Source organism: Oculina patagonica, chromosome 6 (assembly GCF_052425735.1).
Source record: "Oculina patagonica isolate OP01 chromosome 6, crgOcupat, whole genome shotgun sequence".
NCBI lineage: Eukaryota > Metazoa > Cnidaria > Anthozoa > Scleractinia > Oculinidae > Oculina > Oculina patagonica.
In genome coordinates this window covers 31,631,705-31,654,453 of record NC_135763.1, presented here as the reverse complement: position 1 = coordinate 31,654,453, position 22,749 = coordinate 31,631,705, and the positions used below count along the sequence as shown (strand labels likewise).

Below are 22,749 nucleotides of genomic sequence, written 5' to 3'. Positions count from 1 at the left end.
AACCAGAAAGTACAGAAAGCGCTATGGCACTCATTCAAGGCCCTGACATTCCTGCTTTGCGTGAACAGCTTGCAATCCTTGTTTCAACAGGAAAAGCCAAAGAAGCAATCGGTGTGCAACTGACACACGAGCAGGTGAAGCGCTTGACAGATAAAGAAGTTGAAAAGTACTTAAAGAGATATGAGGCATACGTTGGATCCAAAACAACCGACAGCTTGATTGACAGCTTTATTTTTCTTGTTACTAAAGTCGTTGGTATGGCCGTAAATATCAAGGACGTCAATGATTATCAGAAGGAACTCAAAAACGACTACATCATCAGCAAAGAGCTGTCCACTTTGGCAGGCGGTCTGGCTTTGAAATGCGGCCGCTTTCTTGCCGTTGCAAATGCTGCGCTCATCACAACAAAGCACATTGATTTAAACGAAGCGACAGAGTTGCAAGCCAAAGGGACTCTTGAGTCCCAGCGCCATGGCGCTGAAACACTAACTACTGAAGATTTTTCTGAGAAATGCTAAGAAAATGCTAATTAATTACTGAACAATGCTTAGAAATTGCTGACCAAAAAAGTTTGCTGAGCATTTTTCATTTAAATATTATTTTTTTCTCATTATATAATGGCTGAGCTCGAACAAACTCCGATCGCTCAAGAAGAACAGAAACAAGTTACTTCAACAATTCCAGCAACAAAGCCTGCCAAAAATCCAAAGCGAGTTGCTGCTGGCAAGCTTGCAGCTGAAAAAACAAAACAGGCTCGTGAAGCACAGAAAAAAGCTGCTGTCGAGGCTGCTGCAATAATTGCAAAAGAAAAGGAAAAGAAATCTGCATCTGCTAAGCGAAGTGTAACACCACCGGCCGTAACGGAACCAGCTCCGCCCGAGGCTCAGCCGCAATCAAGCGGTCTCACCACAAATCAATGGATATCTTTGCTTGGTATCGGCGTTGCAATCGTTACAACTTATGTGAAACGCGAAGACATAAAAGCCTTTATAAACGAAAAAAGAAGTCCAACATTTAAAGCTCCGCCAACTCTTATAACTGATGACACACAAGTTACAGCAGAAAGTATTGGAAGGGTTGCAACGCGTTCTTCAGACACGCGCCAAACGGGCTCTAGAATTCCGCAACCAACAAACCAAAATGGCTCAAAAAGAGGAATCCGTCCGATGGATTAAAAAAATTATTAAATAATTTTCATTTAAACATTCGATTTTTTAAAGTATACAAAACACGATGACCGACACGAAGACATACACTATGCCTGACCCAATGGATTTTGGAAGCTTTGTTTTGTTGGGTCACTGTGCCGAGTTCTTTGGGAAATTCTTCGAAGAAGATGAGGCACGAGCAACAGCTGCTTTGGAAGGGACAAAAGCCTTTTTTAACCAGCTGAAACCAGAAGAATTAAAAAATTTTATTGCTATTGATGAAAAAACTGAGGAAAGTTTAAACAGGCAGTATGAGGATTTTATAAAACTTGAAAAAGAGTATGAAAAAATAGAAAATGAAGAAAAAAGAAAAGAGAAGATTGAAGAAGCAAAAAGTTTGATGTGTGCTGAAATGGAAAAAATCTTTAATTCCATGTGGCATGATGTGTTTGGCCAACTAAAGTTTTTAAGAAAGTGATTTCTGTTTTACTTTCTGACTTCAGCAATTAACTTTTTTTTTATTAGAACTCTTTGATGAGATTAAAAGAATTCATAAAATTATTTTTCAATTTAAATATTTATTTTTATTTTATAACAAACACCATGTCTGACAACAAACTCGTAAAAACACTCATGGATGCCGCGACTCTCACTGGCCTTGCCGCCGGAATCGGCTGGGCTGCCAAAAAAGTTGTAAAAGAAAACTTCACATCCGACCCAAGCAGCAGTTTTATGAACTATGTAAAGTTCACAGCCGTCATGGCTGGCAGCGTTGCACTTAAACAGTATCTCGAGGACCAGAAAATTCTCCCAACCAATTAAAAAAAAATTAGAATAGTATAATAACAAAATGGCAAGCGTCGCGATTATGGCTGGCGGAGCTATCTTGAACGCTGCTGCTTTCATTGGCGGCAACTATCTTGCTCGAGCTTTGGGTGGCGGAGATGACGCCGCTTTGAAAGAAAAAGAAAGACACGACAAAGCTCTCGAGGCTTACCAGGCAGCTTACGCGAAGTACTCACGCGACCGCACGAAGCTTCTCGACTGGATCGAAACCAACAATGAGATCAAACAGCAAGCGAAACAAAACTTTACGAACACAGACTACGCTTTCAAACTCTACAACCAGGCACATCCTGACAAACAAATGATTCCTCCGAAAGAACCCAAGTTCTCTGATTTTTATCAGCCAAGCGAGCAGCAGAAACAAGGTGAACTGATGTTTGTTGGCGCAGGCGCTCTTGCTCTTGGGTACGCTGCCTTTCGGTTTCTTTAAACGTTTCTTTTTTTTCTAGTATACGCATGGATGCAAAGATTTTTGCGGAGCAAAACTTTTCGAAGAAAATCTCGAAAGTCTACTATAGCCCCCAGGGCTATTGGAAGGGAATTGCTGCGATAAAAAAATTAGCCGAGGCTGCCAAGGTTTCCGAAGATGCCGCAAAAAAGTGGCTAGTTAAGCAGGCCCTTTGGCAGATCTACCTTCCGGCACCACGATACGTTCCTCGCCCAAAATTCGATGTTTCTTCTCCAAACGCGGTCCACCAGGCGGACCTTCTTTTTCTGCCACACGACAAACTGCCGCGAGGGCGAAAAGTTTACAAATACGCTCTGACTGTTGTTGACGTTGCCAGCCGATTCAAAGAGGCCGAGCCTTTGACCTCCAAAGATTCAACTGAGGTTGCAAAAGGTTTTCAGACAATTTACAGGCGAAGTGCACTAAAATGGCCACAGATGCTGCAAGTTGACCCTGGTCGCGAATTCATGGGAGCTGTTACCAAAGAAATGGAAAATCACAAAACCTATATTAGACGCGGGCGTGTTAACATTCACAGAGATCAAGCTATTGTTGAACGTTTTAATCAAACACTGGCAGGGCGCCTGTTTGGTTATCAGTACGGTGTCGAGATGAACCTGCCATCTGGCCAGCGGTCGACAGCGTGGGTAAAAAGGCTACCCGAAGTTGTTGCCGCTCTGAACAACGAAGTAACCAGTCTTACTGGTAAGAAACCTGCTGCTGCAATCAAAGAAAAGGCTGTTTCGTCAAAACCGTCCTCAAAATATACAAGACCTGTTGGCAAGAAAGAAAAAAAACTCCCCTCTCTCGTTAATGTGCGCTTCCTCTACCAACCTGGCGAGCTGGAAGGCGGCGTAAAAAGGGCTACAGATCCGATTTGGTCATTAAAAGTCTACAGCATTGAAAGGTCTGTTACTAAACCTGATCAGCCAGTGCTTTATTACTTGCACGATGGTCCAAAGCGCGGCTTTGTGCGTGAAGAATTGCTTGTTATTCCTCCAAATACACAGTTACCACCAAGCACTTAGTGCTTGAGCCCCTTGGGCTCAGAAAAGCTCTAAACGTTATGTTTATGTAGGCTTTGTTTCGCAAAACTTATACCCGTAAGCATTTGTATGTATCCCATCATCCGCTATCCATCGCTTTGAGTCAAAGGGGGACAGCGATTTTTTGTTTACCACTATTGAATACATCTCGTGGGCATAGCTTCTTAGCATGTGCATTTCGTGAAAGCTTTCCTTGTTTTGGAAAAGTGTATCTTTGAAGTTTTCATGATCTATTTTATTCTTTGTCACACACTCTTTTACCCCCTTTGCTTTTTTTATATTTTTTTTGTCTTCTGTCATTATTGAATACATTTTTGGCCTCAAACAAACACACTCTGAAATTAGTTTTCCTGCGCATTCGTCTTTCATTTTTCCCAACACCTTTTTGTTTTCGTTTGAATAAAGTGAATGCTCTTTTGGGTAGTCGCTTGTGTCATAATTGTCAATGTTTTTTGCCATGTCCGCGTAAACGTCTTCTGTTTCTATCTCAAGCAAAAGGCTGTCTGTGTCTGTATACAAAAGCTCGCAACGCTCCCCGTACTCCTTTTTCAGATGGTTGTAAAAGAAGTCATACATGCATAGCTTGCTTACGTCAAGGATGGTCATGCCTGTGTAGACCGGTTTATTAAGAAAAAGCTTACTTTTTCGCATGTCTATTCCAACCAGATCGTTTGAAAACATTACATGTCTTGAATACAATGGACTTGCAACTAATTTTCTTATTTTCTTTGTTTCGTCGCTGCGCACTATTCTTATGTCTACACGGTTTCTCAGGTTTTCCATTGTTTTTCCAAAAACTGAGTTATTCATCAGCTTGTAAAAGTTCTTTTCAAAGTCGCTTTTCGCTTCTTTTCGGAATTCTGTGTTCATCCGGATGTACGGCTCCATCCACGCCTCTTGTTCAAACTCTAAGGCCCTGTGCACTTTTTTGAGTTTCATTCCCTGTTTTAGATAAAACTGCAAGTTTCGGTAATGCACGACGTAATTGGTTTTGTCTTCAAGAGTTAAAACAAGCTTTTCGGTGTCTGGCGGGTGCAAATCAAGATTTTTTATTGTTTTGTTTTGGTAAGGCGAAAACATTTCTTTGTTTATTTTCTTTTTCTCTGGTGCTAATGGATAGCTGTTGTGGGCGTCATGCAGCTCTTTCGGGTATTCCAAGTCCACCTCTAAAATCCATCCAGCTTTTGCATACTCTTTTTTTGTCGTTATTTCTTTTTCTGTTGGCATAACCTTTTTCCATCTGAAACCACTTTTTGGGAGCGGCTTGCTCATTGCCCACCCGTAAAGGTTATTCGCATCGAGGTACGTTATGTATATTTTTGGCTGGCTCGGGTCAAATCCCTCAACATAAGGGTTGTTCGCCTTTGCATATCTCTTGCTTACCATCGAAATTCCGCCTCTTATTCCCCTTTCGACAAAAAGATGCATTTCATAGTCTGTAAGTAACTCAAGCTCCACCCATGTCTTTTTCAAGAGTGCGTCCCAAGAAAGGCCTGGCGTCGTGTAATAATTCGCGGGATCCAACCCGTACTTCTCAAGGCCGAGTTTTCGGAAGCTTTCAAAGACGTCGGCTAACAGGGTCACGTCTGTCTTAACGTACAAATCGTGGTAGTCGCCCAGGGTCTGGCAGCCAAAGGTTTTCCACACTTTTTGCGCATGTTCATACTCTTTATCTGTTATGTGCTCGTCGTTAAGTTTGCTGTAAAACTTTTCTTTTTCTGGCAAACTTGTTTCTTTAAATCTTCCCCATGAGTCCATGTATTCGTAAGGATAGATTCCCTTTTTGCAAAGAAGTTCAAAACATTCTTCGCTTTCTTCAAATTCTAAGTTATCCTTTGTTATATTTAATGACTCCTTTGGTATCTCTTCTACAAGTTTTTCAAGCTTCCCAGGTAAAAAGTTCAAGCTGTCAATAAACCTTAAACCCCCCAGTGAAAATGTGATGTATTTTTCCATGTTGTTTGCGACACATTTTACCTCTTTCTGTGCCTCTTTTGAAATCTTTGACATTGCCTGCATTAAATGGTGTTCATCATAACCCCTCAGGTTGTGAAATGCAACTGGTATTTGAACCTTTTTCGGATCTATTCGCATCATAAAGTTACAAATGTTGTGTGCGGCTCCTCGAAACTTGCCTGTTATGTGGCAATGGTCTTTTACCACATCCTTGTAGTTCGGCTGGATAAGCGGCTTGTGGCACGCTAAGCAGTTTTTTTGGTTTTTCGCTGCTAATTTGTGTGTTTCTTTTTCAAGCTTTTTTAGCTTATAGTGGGTTTCGGTATCCTGGTTTTTTTCCTCTTTTTCCTTTCTGTAATAACATTTTTTGTGCATCTGCCCAAAGTAATTAAGCTCCTTTTTGTTTCCAATCCAAACTGGCAAAGAGTCCAAAAAGTTTTGTTTCATTAGCGTTTCTTCGCAAATGTGGCAATTGGTTGCATTTTTGAAGTTTACCCAGTCTTTTGCCGTCATCACAAGAGGTTTTGGCTTTGACAATTCATATCTTATTTTTCTTTCTTCACTTAAAAGACATTTCAAAAATACTTCAACGGCGTTTTGTCCTCTGTACACAAATGTTTTTTCGTGTTCACCATCACTCCTTACAACTGTGTAAGCAAATCCGCATGCCTCGTGCTGTTCTGTTTTGTCTGTGTAACTCGGCTTCATGTCTTTCACTTCTTCACCAAGGTCTTTTCTTTTCTGGCGCTCCTCGGCCGTTTCGCGTTTACATCCTTGCATCTTTCTTAACAATGCCTCAAAGTCGGCGTAAATTACAAAAGGCGCTTTCATTTGTTTGTGGTAGTTTTTAAAAGAAATAGTGTTTTTCCCCTCTTCCGGCATTTCGATTCTTGTTGGCCTGCCGTTAACTCCATTGCAATATTTTTCGTGCTTTTCGAGCAAGTCTGCTCTTGTAAAACCGGTCAAGCACATCATGCAAAAGTGTTTTTTGTTGTGTGATTTAGTCTGATCGTAAAGCAGAGCGCATACTCTTTTTACAAAACAGTAGTGCTGAATTAATCCTGACTCAATTAACATAAGGTTTATACGGGAAATGCTATTTTCTTTTTTGCTTGTTCTGAGAGGTATCACACAGTCGTCTTCCCATCCAAACACATTTATTGCAAGGTTGTTGTTTTGCGCCTCAAGCCTGTCAATCTGCTTTAGAGGCGTTGGAAAATCGATTCCATTGTAGTTTATTCCGTCGTCAACTGGGTATCTGCTTGTTCTTTGCGGATTTTTCCCATCTCTTGGCGGAAATAATGCAGCTCTCAAAGCCCATTTCAAACATTCGTTATCCCTGTTTTGCACGTTAATAACTGCTTTTTTGTTTGCCAATTTTGGTGGTAAAGGCAGATAACTCCCCCCTCTCAATGGCTGATAACGCGCGACATTGATATACGCCATTTCTATTCTTTCAATTTTCCACCCCGAGCCCTTCTCTGACCAAGCCTCAATTTCTCCCTTTGCTTTTTCGATAAATCTGACAAACTCTTTTTCGATTTCTTCTTTGGTGTTTTTTGAAAACACGTGCGGTTCTCTTTCACTGAAATAGTGGTTCATGTGTTGCGTAACTCCGTCTCTTTGTATCGAAAATTTAACTTCAAGTCCAAAGCTTGCTTTTAAGCTTCGTAAGTCATCAATTTCGCTTTCCAAAAGATCATAAAACTTTTTTTTGTGTTTTTTTGCAAAAATTAAAAGATCTTTGTTGTTAGTGTCAGTTTCGGGTATGTTCATTTTCCATACTCTAAGCCATTCGTTAAAATCGGTGTGGGCGAGTGAAAAAGACAAATTTCTTTGGGGGTTTCTTTGAAATTCACGGAGGTTTTCCTCCATCATAGCTTGCAAAACTTCTGACGAATATCTTGCGGCAGCCATCTGTTGCATATACTTAAGAAAAATATTTGTTCAATTGAAAAATAAATCTAGCACACAGGTGGCGCTCTCTGTTGCTGCGGGCCGTTAGAGGTGCCGCCAACGCCTTTTTTGCAACTCGTTTCGCGAGAGGGGTAAGAAAGGCGTCTTGCGTTCCGCACACACATGTAAATTAGGAGTTGTGGACACAAATTGTGACAAGGAGCGAGGCGAGCCCGGGCGAGCCGAGCGAGTTGTCACAATTTGTGCCACAACTCCTAATTTACATGTGTGTATTTTCATTGTTTTAAAAGATTTTAAGTAGTGTACGATTGTATTCATCTACCCAACATGATTATTGCAAGTAGCAAATCAAATAGAACCACAGGGAACCCAAACGCCGTATTAGTTATTCATAATATTAAAATAAAACTGTTCTTATTTACCCAATTGTTATTAACTCAAGTTACTAACACTATTAACTATTAACTCTCCTCGCGGGGAGTTTCGTGTTTCAATTCTTCTCTCCAGCGAGGGGAGTTAATAGTTAATAATAACAGTTAAAGGAAAACTTGAGACATAATTGAGACGCGTCGTATTGACATTGCGACAGATCGATTACCGTTTAAAACTCGCAACATAAACCGCCTTCGCTCTTATTCAAATCGCCCCCAAACCGGTAAAAAACACACAGGAACTCAGGTAAATAAGAACATTTTTATTTTAAGTTTATGAATAACTAACACGGCGTTTGGGTTCCCTGTGTTTTAACTCAACGACAAACGTTATTTAGGTTAAATTTTATCATACCATATGATGTTTGAAAAAGTCCAAGCAGTACAAGAAGAAGTAAAATTCCAGCAGCAGCTCTTTTACTCATCGAAGCCAACGCCTGTTCTGCGAAAACATCTCATTTCCTAGAAGCCCTCCATCATCATGATCGATTGCTGAAAACCGTCTTCCAAAGTCCGCTTGCTCAGCAATTAAACTTATGACGTCAAAGTAAGTGTAAAATTGTCGCGAAATTTATTACGCGCGCGCTTTGCAGGGTTCGAATGTGCGCGCGCAAGTTAAAATAATCAAGGTGGCTATAAGCCACTAAACTCGGAAAAGTTATTATGAAACAAGAATCGAAAACAACAAACTGACAAATAAAGGTTTGATAAAACAAATGATGTTAAACTTGACATACTTTGAACAGTTCAATTCACGTAGTTTGATTATCATCTAGCTGTTTATCGAAAGCAGGCCGAAAGGCAAAGAGATAAGTTCTCATCCATCGCAAATTGATTTCTTTCTTTTTTATTATTCCTTTTTTTTTGGGAGGTTAGGAAAAGTAATAGTATCATAGGCTATAAGCCGAGCAATTTTTTCCCCAAATTTTACTCAGAACTGGTCACAACTCAACGAAATTGGGGGTTCGGCTGATAGCCGAGTATTTCCGCCGAAAAAAAAAATCGACGTACTAGAAAAGAGTCTTGAATTTGAATGTTCAAAATATTCATCTATAAGCTGAGTGATCATCAACAAACGAAAATTAACAAGCGTTTGTAATTTATTCTTGGTCACCACCTTTTATTAATTGGCGGCACCTAAAAAGCCATTTTGTCTTGCTCTTGAATATTATTTTGTCGGCGTACGTGATCGTCTTTTGAACTGTCAGGAGCACTCGAAATCCCGCAAGTCTTCAACAATTTCCCCCCAATTTTTTCTACAATTTCTACCTGAGACTGTTTTTGTTCCTTCGCTTTTTAAAGTTTAATTAAAATGCAGTATCACCGCTTACGTAACTCTTCAAGGGAAGGAATCGACCATTGTTTAATTTTGACTTGTGTGGCGACACCAGAAACTGGCCAATCGTTCAGAAGCGCTTGTTGCCACCGGCTTGGTCAGCATTGTAACACGATCTGACAGAAATCGGTTGGATGTATAAGGTTCAGCGTTGTTCCATAATTGCTCATTTTACAATCGCCTCAGCTGCAGTGGATTCGCTAGTGACTCTTCATGCCAGCGCGAAGAAGTGTTAGATTCACCAGTTTCAAAAGGAAAAACAGCAGCGGAGAGAGTATTCATTTTTAGCTAGTTACGAAAATAAGTAAGGGATTACGCATGTCTAATTTGCGGTTGCAAACTTTGGAACATTTTTAGATTATTGCCACTAAATGGGCAAATTGCAAATCACCGTAGGCGGTAGCATTTAAACGGTATTTTCTTTTTATTTTTTTTCAACCGCAGTTCAGATATATCTTTCATATTAACCCTCGGACGTACATACTATTTATACAACGCTTTCGAGTGGTATACTTAACAATTTTTCCACGAGCGCGTGTTGGATATGAACTGTACGAGTTGGCTATAACGATCTCATATCCAACAAGCGCGAGCCGTATAATTGTTTTATTAAAAAACACCAAAGAATTGCAATATTTGAGCTCCCCAGCTGTTTTCATTGACGCGTATCGGCTACCAAATTTGTGGTTAATGGTACATAAGCTCATATACCATTCCCTGTAAACCAATCAAATTTCAGGAATTGCAATATATCATTGTTAGTTTCTAATAATATGGAATAACCGACGTGTCACTTGAGAAAATACAAGTGACAAGTGACAAGTGGGATATTCCATATTATGCTGAGACTTTCAGTAGCTGTTCATTCATCCCCTGCGGAAATTTTGAAATGTCAACCATTTGTCCGTGTTATTTGACGTTGCCATGGCAACGTCACAAGTACAAGCAGGTCTTGCCCAAAAATTGTCATTTTTAACATTTTTCTTTACTTTTTCATTTTTTTGAAACAAAATTGTAGGATTTGATTATTTTTACATTCCATAAGCATTCTGGTTAGATTTTGTGTTAATTTCCGTTATTTTCTGACTTTGTAAGAAATTCTCTGACGGCTATAATGACGTCATATGACTTCGCAGCCAACAAAAATTATGTCATCTTGTAGAGTACGCTTTCTTTAATAGAGCGAAAACTCTGGGGAAGGGTTCCATCCCCCCTCCCCCCCCCAGTACGATGGTGGGGGTATGAATCTGCTTGTACGCTCTCGCGGTTAGACCCGCAAGAAAAGGGTGCCGCGAAAATCTGCCAACTTAAAATTTACATATCAAACAAAATTAACTTAATTTCCATAATATCCGGAAGGAAGTTTCCTTTTTCGGAAAGGAAATAAATTGTCATTTAAGGTTGTTTAAGCATCTATCTATGTTTCTTTTCCTTTCTACAGCAGCTGAAGTGAATTCGAAGTCAGATTTTAATAAAGTTTTTCTAATTTCAAAGCAGCTAATAAATGTCTTGACTTTGTGGTAAAATTATCTGAAAATTTGAAAGTTGGCTTGTTTTTTAATAAGTTATCGCACAAAAGCATAGATAATGGGGCTAACGTAAATATGCATGATTAAAAGTGGCTTAATGTATTTCATACTATCCGGATGTTAATACCATTCAGAATGACAGTAAAAACAAACGCGGGTACTCAAGTGAACGCTCACCATATGAGGCAAAAATGACACAAAAACAAAGCATGATTGAACAGATAACAGTTTATTCTTCTGTTGTTAAATGAGCTCTTCAGTGTTAGGTGAACATAATTAAAGCTTCAGTTCGTACAGTTTAAATTATAAAGTAATGGATATGTAATGTATATCGTGGAAAATCCGTTTCACGGTGAAAAGCTTGCAAAAATCCTTCTTTCAATCCTTGATTCGAAAGCATACAATTTCTTGGTGGCATCTTTTTATTAAAGATTTTTAGCTGACAAACGATCTCTTATATTATATATACCGGCAAAAATATAGGAGTAAGGAAAATAAAAAATACAAATAAAGGAAATACAGAAGAGTAAAAATAGCGCCAGGTATTACATCAAGGGCAGGCACCACAGCAGGGCACCCGCAAGAAGGGTAAAAGAAGACTGAGGCGAGGTAGCCTTGAGAAGCGCAGCAGAAGACTGGTGCGAAATTCCTGATCCAAGTAAACCTGCAATGATGTTATTACAGAGGTAAATCTCAGTGGAGAAAACAAACAAAAGAAAAACAGACAGAAAAACACGACATCCCCCTCCCTTGAGGCTTTTTTGCAATTTTGAAAAGAGGATTTTCTGGGGGTCTGAATGGGGTTTAGTAAAAACAGTTTGGATGCAGGGGACCACGCAACGAAGCAGGTCTGGTTAACAATTGTCAATTTGGCATCGTTTTCATTGTCTTGTTAAACAAAACTGTAGGATTCGCGCGCTTACTTCTGCATTCTATAAGCATCCTAGCTTGATTTTGGATCAATTTCCGTTATTTTCAGACTTTCTAAGAAAATGCTAAAATGTAAGATAGCGGATTCTGTCATCTTGTAGAGTTGAGCTTAGGTCTTTTCACTCTGGGCAACGCTGAGAAAACCTTGGGGGAGGGGTCTTCCATCTCCCTCCACTTGTACCCCGAGGTGGAGCTATGAATTTATGTCCAAGGGAATTTTTAAAGCCTATCTAGCTGACAACTTGTCCATCAATATCGACACGTTTTATTAGCTGTTTATTGTTTGGGCCCTCTAATTGGCCTGACTAATTTGTGACCTTTTCTACATGCCCTTTTCTCAGCGTAACTTGAAACTAGTGTTTGCCACGCCCTTACCTGCTTGACAATTGGAGTCCAATCCTTTTCGGCACAAGCACTTGCCGTTTTCACAGTACGAGTCCTTATCACACTTTGGAACGCAAATTTCTGTAGAGAATAAAGAAAATTTTCTAGTTACATCAATTAAAATTATTCTTCGCACCGGTTAGGTGAAGGTTTAAGGAGTTCGAAATAAAATCGAAAACTAACTTTTGCAGAGAAAGAAATGACTCAGTTACATAAAATATAACAATATATAACGCATTACCTGAGCATGCTCCTTTTGACGTTTTCTTATATCCGTGTTTACATTGGCATTCATATCCACCATCCTTGTTTTTACAAGTTGAAAATTTCGGGCAGGAATACGTTTTTTCCTCACATTCGTCAACATCTGAGGCAATATAAACAAATTTCTCATTAACTTGTGTGTCTCTGTGACCCCTAGAGCTCTGTCGGTTGGAGTCTTCTGGGCTCACCCATGCCGAGCAGGTCGAAAAGTAGAGGCCTGTTCCTTCAGTTTGGGGGTTTGGGCCGGGGGCTGATAACCTACTCCCGTAAAAAAAAACGCTTATCACAGAAACGGATGACATGCATTGGTGAAGCGACGAGGGCTCACAGTGGGAAAAGGACGCATTTGGGTCAAAGCCGAAAGGAAACTCAAAAGCCGACAGCTTTGATCGTGAATCCAAAGCTCGAAACCAGGGTGAAAAGTGGAAAAAGCAGGAACAAATATACCTTTTAATCCTATTTAGATCGGGGGGGGGGGGGGGGGGGGCTTTTGAGGCCCACGCTGAGTTTGAACGCTTTTAACTTTTTCAAGATAAAACCAAACGCTGCCAAACTTTGTGAGCTTATCTTAAATTTATCTGGGAGTAATGTGGTAGGATAGGATGTCGTGTCAAGAACTTAACATCACAATGGCAGTGGCATTTTGACAGGCATGTTTTCCCAAATTTGTAATTTTCATGTTTCTTTTAATGAGAATAACCTAAATGCAATTAATTTTACCTTTTTATGGTTTTTTAATAACAGTTCTATCAATTTTGTGTACTTTGCAGTCATTTTGGGTCGTTCTTTGGCATTTTGGAAAAATTTTGAAATCCAAGATGGCGGCTGTTTTTTTGACATCATGATGTAATTATCACGTGATGTGACGTCATCATCTCACGTGACGTATACCAAAAGAGAGATGTTTGGATAACTATACATCCGATAAGTTTCATTGGGATTGCTTAAATATTCTGAAAGTTACATAGGGGGGCTGCCGAAGCCCCCCCCCCCCCTTGTCAAAGAAGGTCCAAAAAATCCTGCTAATTTTTTACTGTAGTACCTTAGACTACCTGATCTTGTGTTGAAACTTTTTAATTAAAGACTGTATATTCTTAGTCCCAAAACAGGTGAGTTTCCATCGTTTGTTTTTGCCTTCTTTTAGCTTCGTTGTTATAATTACGGGCAGTGAACTTACCTGAGCAGACATTCCGGCCATCCCCGGCAAATCCAGCTTTACACGTGCAGTTGAATGAACCATGTGTGTTGGAGCACGAGGCTTTCACGTGACATGGATTGCTTAAGCATTCGTCTATGTCTGATATATAAATAAATGAAAAACTTAATTCATACACAGTCGCCTGGAAATAATAACTTCTGTTTTGAAGGAGCTGTGTCACGCATTTTAGCCAAATTTAGTTTTAGCCTTTTTACTCGTGAATGTAATGAAACGAGTATGGTTATGGAAAGTGATATGCAAATTTTCACTCGGTCGGTCGATGGGCTGTTAACTTTAATTTATGAATAATAATTTATCCATTAAATTATGGGCTGTTAACTTTAATTTATGAATAATAATTTATGCTTTAAATTATAAATTAATTTTCCTTGTTTTTTTTTTAACTTTTTGTTTCACCCCTCTGAGGTTTGAACCGGCGACTCCTAACATCAACTATGGTTTTGAAGACCAAACGCCTAACCGCTAGACCACTTCGACTTGCGTGTCATTTGGGCTGAAAATTAGCATATAGATTTCTTTGTAATGTTCTTATCCCGCTGACCGATACCGTAGGTTCAAAGTTTAATGGCTTGTATGTATAAAACCTATTCGAATGGCTCGATTTATAGCTCTTAAGAATTTCACATGACAAATAGAAGAAATAATCTTAGAGAAAATATGAAAATCTTCGGAGCACTAGTGATATTCCGTGTTTTCATGAAATTTTTAGATTTTGCAGGCACGAACTGTGGACTGCGACTGCGTTGGGTATTAAAAGGTTGATTTCAGGACAATTGTATGAATAAAGTCCAATTTTAGCAGTCTCTGAATGTTTTATAGTTCCAAGCGTATTGTACGATAATCGATAGTCATGATACGTAAATAATTTATCAAAAAAAAGCTCGCCAAACTGACGAATTTTGTTGCCTTTTAATAATATACTGTATAGTACTTGATTTGCATCTCTAATAGATTCATAAAAAAAGGAGAAAGAAAAAAAAGACGTCGTATAAAATTGTAAAATAGATTGTCGTAAAGAAAAAAAATGAATGGATTACCCGCGTCCGCTGTAAACACAAGGAACCAACGTGATCATATCTCCCTTCAAACAACTTCTATACTAACATGCCGCTCACAAAAAGACAGAATCATTTCATAGCTCTACACCAATACATTTAGTATTCTCATTCACGAGTGAGCTAACAAAGCACCTTTGATTTTATTGGCCACCAAATCCGGTATAATATAGAAATAACTACTTAAAACAGTAAAGCAATATTTCAATAACACATCAAGTACAAAAAAGATACGGATGGCCAAAAAAGGAGATAGTGCAGTAAAAACCCTTGTGTAAGAGCCCTAACAAGGCTGGTTACAGAATGTTAATGTGAATTTGCAATTGCCGAACAAACTCCTCGGTAAAAGTGTTTATAATAATTTACCGTAACCCAATTATAAGAACGTGCTGGCCTTGCTTGGCTAAAGAGGTTCTTATATTTCCGAGTTTTACAATGGCAAATTTCTGTTAGCTGGTTTTTTTAACCACTAGGTTTTTACACGCAGTTTTTTACACAGTGGCCTGAAAAAACAAAACAAACAAAAAACAACAACAGAAAAACAAAAAACAAAATCAAACAAACAAACAAAAATTCGGTTGTTACGGACGGCGTATCTTCCAAAAATTAACCTTTTTTTTTTCAAGTTCGTCAAAGCATCAGGCCATTCTTTGGGCTTATTATTTCTTCTCCGGTGTTTATTTCGACAGTTTTTTGATGAAAGTATATTTCACTGAAGAAAAATATCGTGACATCTTGTCATCGCTGTAACGGTTTCTACAAAAAGGTACTATTTTTTACGGCAAAGCGTTATGGTTATGGTTACCCCAATATTTTGTGTCTATTTAATAATTATATCAAATTTCAAGGATCTCAGACTTTTAGAAAATCCAAGTAATAAAATGTGGGAAACATCCTTTCGGAAACGCTTGCTAAGCAGGCTAGGAAAAGTCACTAAATTGTCCGATCATATTTCGTTATCTTTAAAACAAAAACCCAAGCTAGTGATTAAACTACAAACCCCATACAGTCTATTAATTGTTTTAGGAAAAAAGATGCGATGGTTATTTTAAAAGATAAATGACTTACAAAACAATTATGATTGTCACTAAAATCAAATACAAGATTCATTACTACATATTCCCCCTCCATCACAGTTTTATTTCATCACAGTTATATCGTTATAAGGAAAAAGCAGTGCATTTGGAAGTTTACCTGTGCATTTGGTTTGGTCCAGTCAGTTTGAAGCCACCGTCACACTCACAAGTATATGAGTTAGGGCCATTCTGGCATCTGAAGTCACGAGGGCACTTGACTCCGGGATTATCACATTCATTCACATCTAAATGAAAAGACACAAACAAACAAAAATAAGATATTTTCACCATCCTATAAGTGGTTCTTCCTTCCTTCACGTAAATCGTATCACCGTCATCATCATCATCATCATCATCATCATCATCATCATCATCATCATCATCATTTATAAGCTACCTCAAAATTAATACTTATAAAAATTTAGCGGTATAGGTAGGGCGAGGAGATCTACAGGAAACCAGCAGGCTTGTAGAGTAAGCCACCTTGCTTGGCAATTCAGTAGTGGATGTGCGGCTAGGTCAATTCAGACTCAGTTTTCTGTAAAATTATGTTAAAGCCACACCAAGCTTTACATGTCCTTTGAGCATAATAACAGAAAGTAAATAATACAAATAGTGCGAGGAATGTATCTAAATATTTCGTGCCTCATGCTAGAAAAGAATGTTACCTAGAAACGGACCGTTGTAGATTTCTACTTCACGAAATTTAAGTTCTGCCCAAGTGCCTCGGTCCTTCAGTTCAATTGTGACATATCTTGCTTTGGTGTCTTCAGGAAGTGTTATTGTTTGGACTGGTTCTTTAGTTGGATTATCCAGACTGGCGACTTTTTTGCCTTTGTTAAACCCGGCATCTGTCAACAATAATCAAATAAAAGCGGTAGATGCAAGCCCTCCAAAAAAGACATAAGTTTTCGATAAAGCATGCTTTATGCTTCATGCTTGCGCAAGCTCGTGTGGTCAGACAGAAGGCGTTGAGTGAACCAATTGGCATGGTTCGCAAGCAATGAAGTGAATCAATGACATAACATAATAAATAATCATTGATTTGTTTCTATTGCGAAAAAATCAATTGGTAGAGTTTTTAAATTAGCCTGTGTACAGCCGTCCCCGCAAAACCATAAAAGCCCCCAAACAAAAAACGCCCCCCCCCCGAATTTTTTTAACAGGAGCGGGACGGCTGTACATGCACAGGCTTTTTTTAAATGCGTATTACAGCAATCAATTCAACACAGCATTAAAAAAGACTAGTAAAAACAAAATTAATGTCGTTAAACGTCTCATTAAGATTTATCAGGTGACATCTGTTTTCTTAAAGGAAATATCAATTCTACAGTTATCGATGACAAAAAAAGGGAGGCAAAGAGTCCTGTATTTCTACTTCTTGAATGAGACGCAGCTCCCCTCTCGCAAAGTTACACTCCAAAGTTATACAGCTAAGTCAGTTACACGCAGAGTTATACACCGGGGTGGAAAAAGGCACTATCTTTGAGAGTAAAGTGTCTGGCCCAAGAGCACAGCGCAATGACTTCGGCCGGGTTTGTACTCAAGCCATTTGGAGCCCAGCGCGGTAACGTCGGTAACCACTAGGTCACTGCGCGTGGCCCAAGGTGGATACACTCTGACCGAGAGGACAGCGAAGTTTAAGGAACCCAGTTCTTTACTTCCCAATCATCTTACCTACATTCACTTTAACATTCACTTTGAGGTTAGCTGGTTTGTACTTCTCACTTGCAACCACGCGTACCAGATGGACTTTACATATCGCTTTCAAGTCTACGGACCACCATTCTATCCAGCTGACTCCAGATATTGAAACAGTTTCGCCTGGAAGAAATATCAAATAATAGCGTGTTCAAACCACTTCGGAATTGGCCATTTCCGAAAAAAAAAGAATATCCTCACATTTCGCGACTTCTCGAGCCTTCCAGGGCTTTTGTTTACACACATTTTATTACACGTTTGAAGTTGTCCTTCAGTAGCATCTTGCTTATAGTTCAATAATTCCAGTGAGGCCTTAAGCTTCTGTGTGATGATATTTTAATTCCGAGCTCGGAAAAGAAAGCTCGATATTAAAATATCATCACACAGTAGCCTAAGGCCTCACTGGAATCATTAGACTATACACATTTTACTGCTCGTTGCTCGACCTGGCCTGAAGAATATCGCTCATTATTAAAAACTAGCAATGGTATATTGCAATTCCTGCGTTTTGATTGGTTAACAGGCAATGGTATATGAGCTCATATACCATTGACCACAAATATGATAGCCGATACGCGCGTCAACGAAAAGGCTGGGGAGCTCAAATAATGCAATTTTCAAGGGAATACTTTTCGCTGTGGGCGATGAAAGCGTCACTCAATACTAATGCGTCAGCACTTGCGATCCCGTAGCAAAACGAGACTTGTCTGATGTGCACATGATTTAGGCGGTACTGTAGTCTTGATAAACGTTACAAGTCTTGATAAACGTTACAAATTTACTCTGTACTTTACCAACTGTATGACTCGAGCCGTATCGAAAAGGTCAAATGGATTTAATTATTACGATTACAGTGATCCAGTTTTTGATAACGTCAAACTAAAAGATATTAAAGCACACAAACGCAAGAGAAACTGACAACATTGAACAATGGAATTAAAGACGAAACGAAATTACTAAGGGTTACCGATTGTCCTCCCTTTTTCCTGAACAGTTGAAAACGCACGAAGGCAACGAAGTTTAAAACGATTAAGAACGCAAAATTGTACTGGTACAAGTCTTTCACACGTTAAACAAGTTAACTAATAATAAGTTACCACTTTTTCGCGTTCTTCTAGACACACACATTCCAAAATGTCTGGTACTCGGCTGACAATTGCACGTCTTCGTGAATTTTCTGTCGTGCGTAACGTTTATCGGGAAACATGCATTAAACCGAGTTGAAATCATTTTTACTCAAAAGGAAACAACTATTTAGAAAAAAAGGCAATCGACAAGTTTACTATTTTTAACTAATCCACGGTGTAAACAACTGATTCGCAAAGCGCCTGGTCGTCGCGACTGACAAATAAAACATTTCCTCCGCGAAGTTAGGAAATTGTGACAACTAAACTACAAAGCAACTATAATGATAAGTTCGGAGAAAAATGCACAGGATAAACATTCGACTCATCTTTCATGAAATCTAATCGGTATCTTGAAGAGATCTTTAATTATAACCTTGGTACTGAACAGTTACTCCATAATTAACATTTTTATAATATACAACGTTTTTGGCATCTGTGCTGAAGTCTATTTCCCCTTTGGTATTTTTTCAAGTTCTTAATTTGTTGATGGTGTTATTGTTGAAGTTTATACTCACTTATTTTCTGATCATTTCCTTTGTGAGCAGCTCCTTGATTCGCGCTGGAATCTGTGGGACGCTTAGCAGCAAGGTTAACTAGAAGTAGAATAGGAGCCTTCAATAAAACCCGCTCAGCTAATCGTTTTATAGGTCGGTCGGTCGGTCGGTCAGTCCGTCTGTTGGTCGTACAGTCAGTGGGTTGGTAAGTCAGTCTGTCATGCAGTTGGCTAGCTGCACTAGCTGCAGTCAGTCAGTGGGTTGGTCGGGGGGGGGGGGGAGAGAGAGAGAGAGACGGTCGGTCAGGCAGTTAGTCAGATCAGTTAGTAGGTAAGGTAGTCCATACGTCCATTTTTCAATCAATCAGTCAGTCGGAGTAAGTCAGTAAGTCACTAAGTCAGTCACGTCAGTCAGTCAGTCAGTCAGTCAGTCAGTCAGTCAGTCAGTCAGTCAGTCAGTCGGTCGGGGGGGGGGGGGCGGCGGCGGGGAAAAAAAAAAGTCAGTCAGTCAGTCAGTCAGTCAGTCAGTCAGTTAATCAGTCAGTCACTAAGGCAGGCAGTCAGTCAGCCAGTCAGTCACCGTCAGTCAGTCAGTCAGTCACGGTCATTCAGTCAGTCAGTCAGTCAGTCAGTCAGTCAGTCAGTCAGTCAGTCAGTCAGTCAGTCAGTCAGTCAGTCAGTCAGTCAATCGGTCTTTATAATACCAGAAAAGAAGTTGACCAACGTCGGCGTAGATAAGGAAGCGCATACTTACTCGTTTTTGTCTGAAACACCTCCACCTCGTACAGCGAAATCTGGCGCGGGGTCCCTCGTTTCAAGGTTATATTTAGAAAACTCCCTACAACAGCCCGCTTGCACTCAAAGTAATTCCCTTGGTCTTGTTGGCTGGAATATTTAGGAATAGTTGTGCAAAGATCTTTCTTGTTATCTTTCCCTACAAAGTTAAACAAATTTGTAAAAATACTTTTCAGTTTTCCACTGTTCATAAGTAAAATTGGCACTGTAGAACGTCGGTGTTTAGTTTTTAGCTAAACGGTTAGCTTAAATATTTGTTTTTAGAGATAGGAATAGCTTGAGGGTTAGTTTAAGGCTAGACTTAGTTAATGTACGGGGTAGTTTTTGGTTAGGGTTAGTGTGCCGTCTGCAGTTTTCACAGATTAATATTATCCTAAATACACTCTTTTATAGAGTGTAACCGAAAAGCAACGACCCAAAACTAAAAACATCTAAGGGCCTCTTTACATGAGAGCCGAGATGAGTTTCGTCCCCGGGATGAAAAAAAATTCATTTTACATGAGCGTGTTCATTCCGGGATAAGTCGTCCCGCCCAAATTGAGTTCATCTCTCACGGTGCTTACATAACATTACATTTCATCCCGGGAAGGACTGTTTACATGGGGTTTTCGTCACGTTTCTTCCCGGGATGACATTTCATCCCGGTGTTTTATCCCGGGATGAAATCGTTCCGGGATGAACTCATCCCGGGACGAAATCATGTATCATAATGTAACAGCAACAAGAAAAAGACCAGACACCGAGATGAATTCATCCCGGGACGAAAACTCTCATGTAAAGAGGCCCTAAAAGTTAAAGAAAAGGGTAAAATACTTTTTTCGACATTAATTTAACCGTTTAAAAGAAAAAAACTCACCAACTTCAATGTCAAAACCTTCAAGGTTTGTCGAACGTTCGTGTAAGATGAAAACGACAGATACGCGGACTTTAGCTCCCAACTCCAGATACCAGTATGACCCCTTGAAAGATGTTCCAAGATCCCCGTCATTAGCTAGGTAGCTGTGCCTGGACTTAGGCTCGGAGAACTGCTTCAAAGCGATGTTTACTGTATGAAAAAATAAGTGTTCTGTTGAAATGCAATTAGACTTCACGCAAGCCCAACTGGCGTCTAGTTGTCGGCGCTTAACTCCAATTTCAGTGACATTAAGGGGCTAGGAGTAATGCTATTCCCCCTGGATGGGATGCTAGTCCATAGACCAATTCGGCTAACGTGTTTACATCGTTGTTGCCACCCAATTCAGATCATGTGATGATTCCTTTGGGAGGTTACAATTGTTTTGTTCGTTCATACTTCCATGCGCTCAGTTACGTGTGATAAATTGCACAATTGTAACCTCCCAAAGGAATCATCACATGGTCTGAATTGGGTGGCAACAACGATGTAAACACGTTAGCCGAATTTGTCTATTACAGGTTACTCACCAGCGTTTACTGCTTCCTGCTTAGCTCAGTTAGTATAGCGCGGGACTGCTACGCGGGAGGTCGGGAGTTTGGACCCCAGGCCGAACCAACACTTAGTGTTTTAAAAGAAATTAAGAAAATGTGCTACTTTTCAAATTACATCTGCACATGGTTGGACATTCCAGTGTTCTCGGAAAAGAACGATAAACCATTAGTCCTGTCTCCTGTATCCTCAGTCTCATAGCAGGGGACGTTAAAGAAGACACACTATTCTCAAAGAGTAGGGCAAGAAGCTCCCGGTGTTGTGGTCTGGCCTTTGCATGTGTGTGAAAAAATACAGTATGTGTACAGCGCATTTGAACATATTTTTTTTATGCTTATCCAAAATGCGCTTTAGGAATGCATTATCATTATTATGCTGTCAATGTGCCCAAATATATTGCCGATACCTATCTATACCCCTTGGTGGGAAGAGGCACTGTGTGTGTGTTAAGAGTCTTGCCTAACAACACTATGACTACGGCAAGGACTCCTACCCAGTTCGATTCGGAGACCAATATAGATGCGCCAATCAAGACGCCACCTCACCACCCGAAAATTCATACTTCATTGATTTTCAGAAATTTAAATTTTAGTGTCACAGAGTCTATATTCGAGAAGGTAACAAGTCCAAGCAAGATGAGGAGATATGCGCCACTAGATGAAAAGGTTTATTAGTGAGGCATGTTACAAGTATCGCATGGGGGCTCTCTTAAGGGGGTTCTGCTGGGACATAATATGATACATGTGCAACGAGATAGCTCCTGTTATAAAATGGCCATATATTCGATCCTTGTTCATGCAATGAGCATAAGCAGTTTCGTAGATGTTAGTTACAAGTCTTTAGCAACTTTAGTGTAAGGCATGAACCGAAACAACTTTGACCGGAGGGGAGTGGGAGGGAAACTTGCAGTTGAAGCATGGGCAAAGGCATTTTTTATGATTTACTATAATAGTCTCAACAGTAGCCTCGAATGAACTGTTTTAATTCATTGCTCAGTTCTAGAAGTATTAGATAACTGTTTTTGCAACTAGCATGTACACAACGATCCGTTTGAAAGGGAATTACAAGGAGAGGCGTGTGGGAAGCGCGGTGGCCTAATGGACTGAATGGATAGCCGCGCTGGACTATAATAATAATAATAATAATAATAATAATAATAATAATAATAATAATAATAATAATAATAATAATAATAATAATAATAATAATAATAATAATAATAATAATAATAATAATAATAATAAGGGTAGAAATATCCTTAGCCGCTTAATGCTATCGAAACTGAGATAAGCTCCGGAAGTATGGCCACTTAGCGCGAGACTTCCCTTATTTACAAAATGTGACGCCGAATTTTCTATTGAAGTTCATTCTGATCTTACCGTATGGGTCGGCGTAAACTTCAACCTCACACAGATTCAGTATGGATGATTCAGTCACGAGTTTGACGACATTCCCGTACGTATAAAGTTGGTCACATCCGAAGCTCACCAGGCGATTTCTCTGTATCATCCCTTCGTAATAAGCACATAACGGCAAATTGTTTCCACTCGCATGGGTTGTTTTATTGTTATCGCCTGAACAAAAAAAATATGTATTGGTTAAAA

The 22,749-nt window shown here is 39.5% G+C and overlaps 1 protein-coding gene across 3 annotated transcripts in view; it reads right to left on the bottom strand.

Moving 5' to 3' along the window:
* Positions 1–22,749, bottom strand: part of LOC144658130 (uncharacterized) — an 80,621-nt gene that overhangs the window by 55,453 nt on the left and 2,419 nt on the right. For 2 of the 3 annotated variants that reach the window (XM_078518473.1, XM_078518471.1), the window contains exon 1: positions 8,148–8,303. The exons of the other annotated variant lie outside the window; for it this stretch is intronic. In XM_078518473.1, the coding sequence (XP_078374599.1) occupies positions 8,148–8,217 (70 nt within the window). In that variant the 5' untranslated portion in view covers positions 8,218–8,303. Of the gene's footprint in view, positions 1–8,147; positions 8,304–22,749 lie in introns of those variants that run through there. 3 annotated transcript variants of the gene reach the window in all.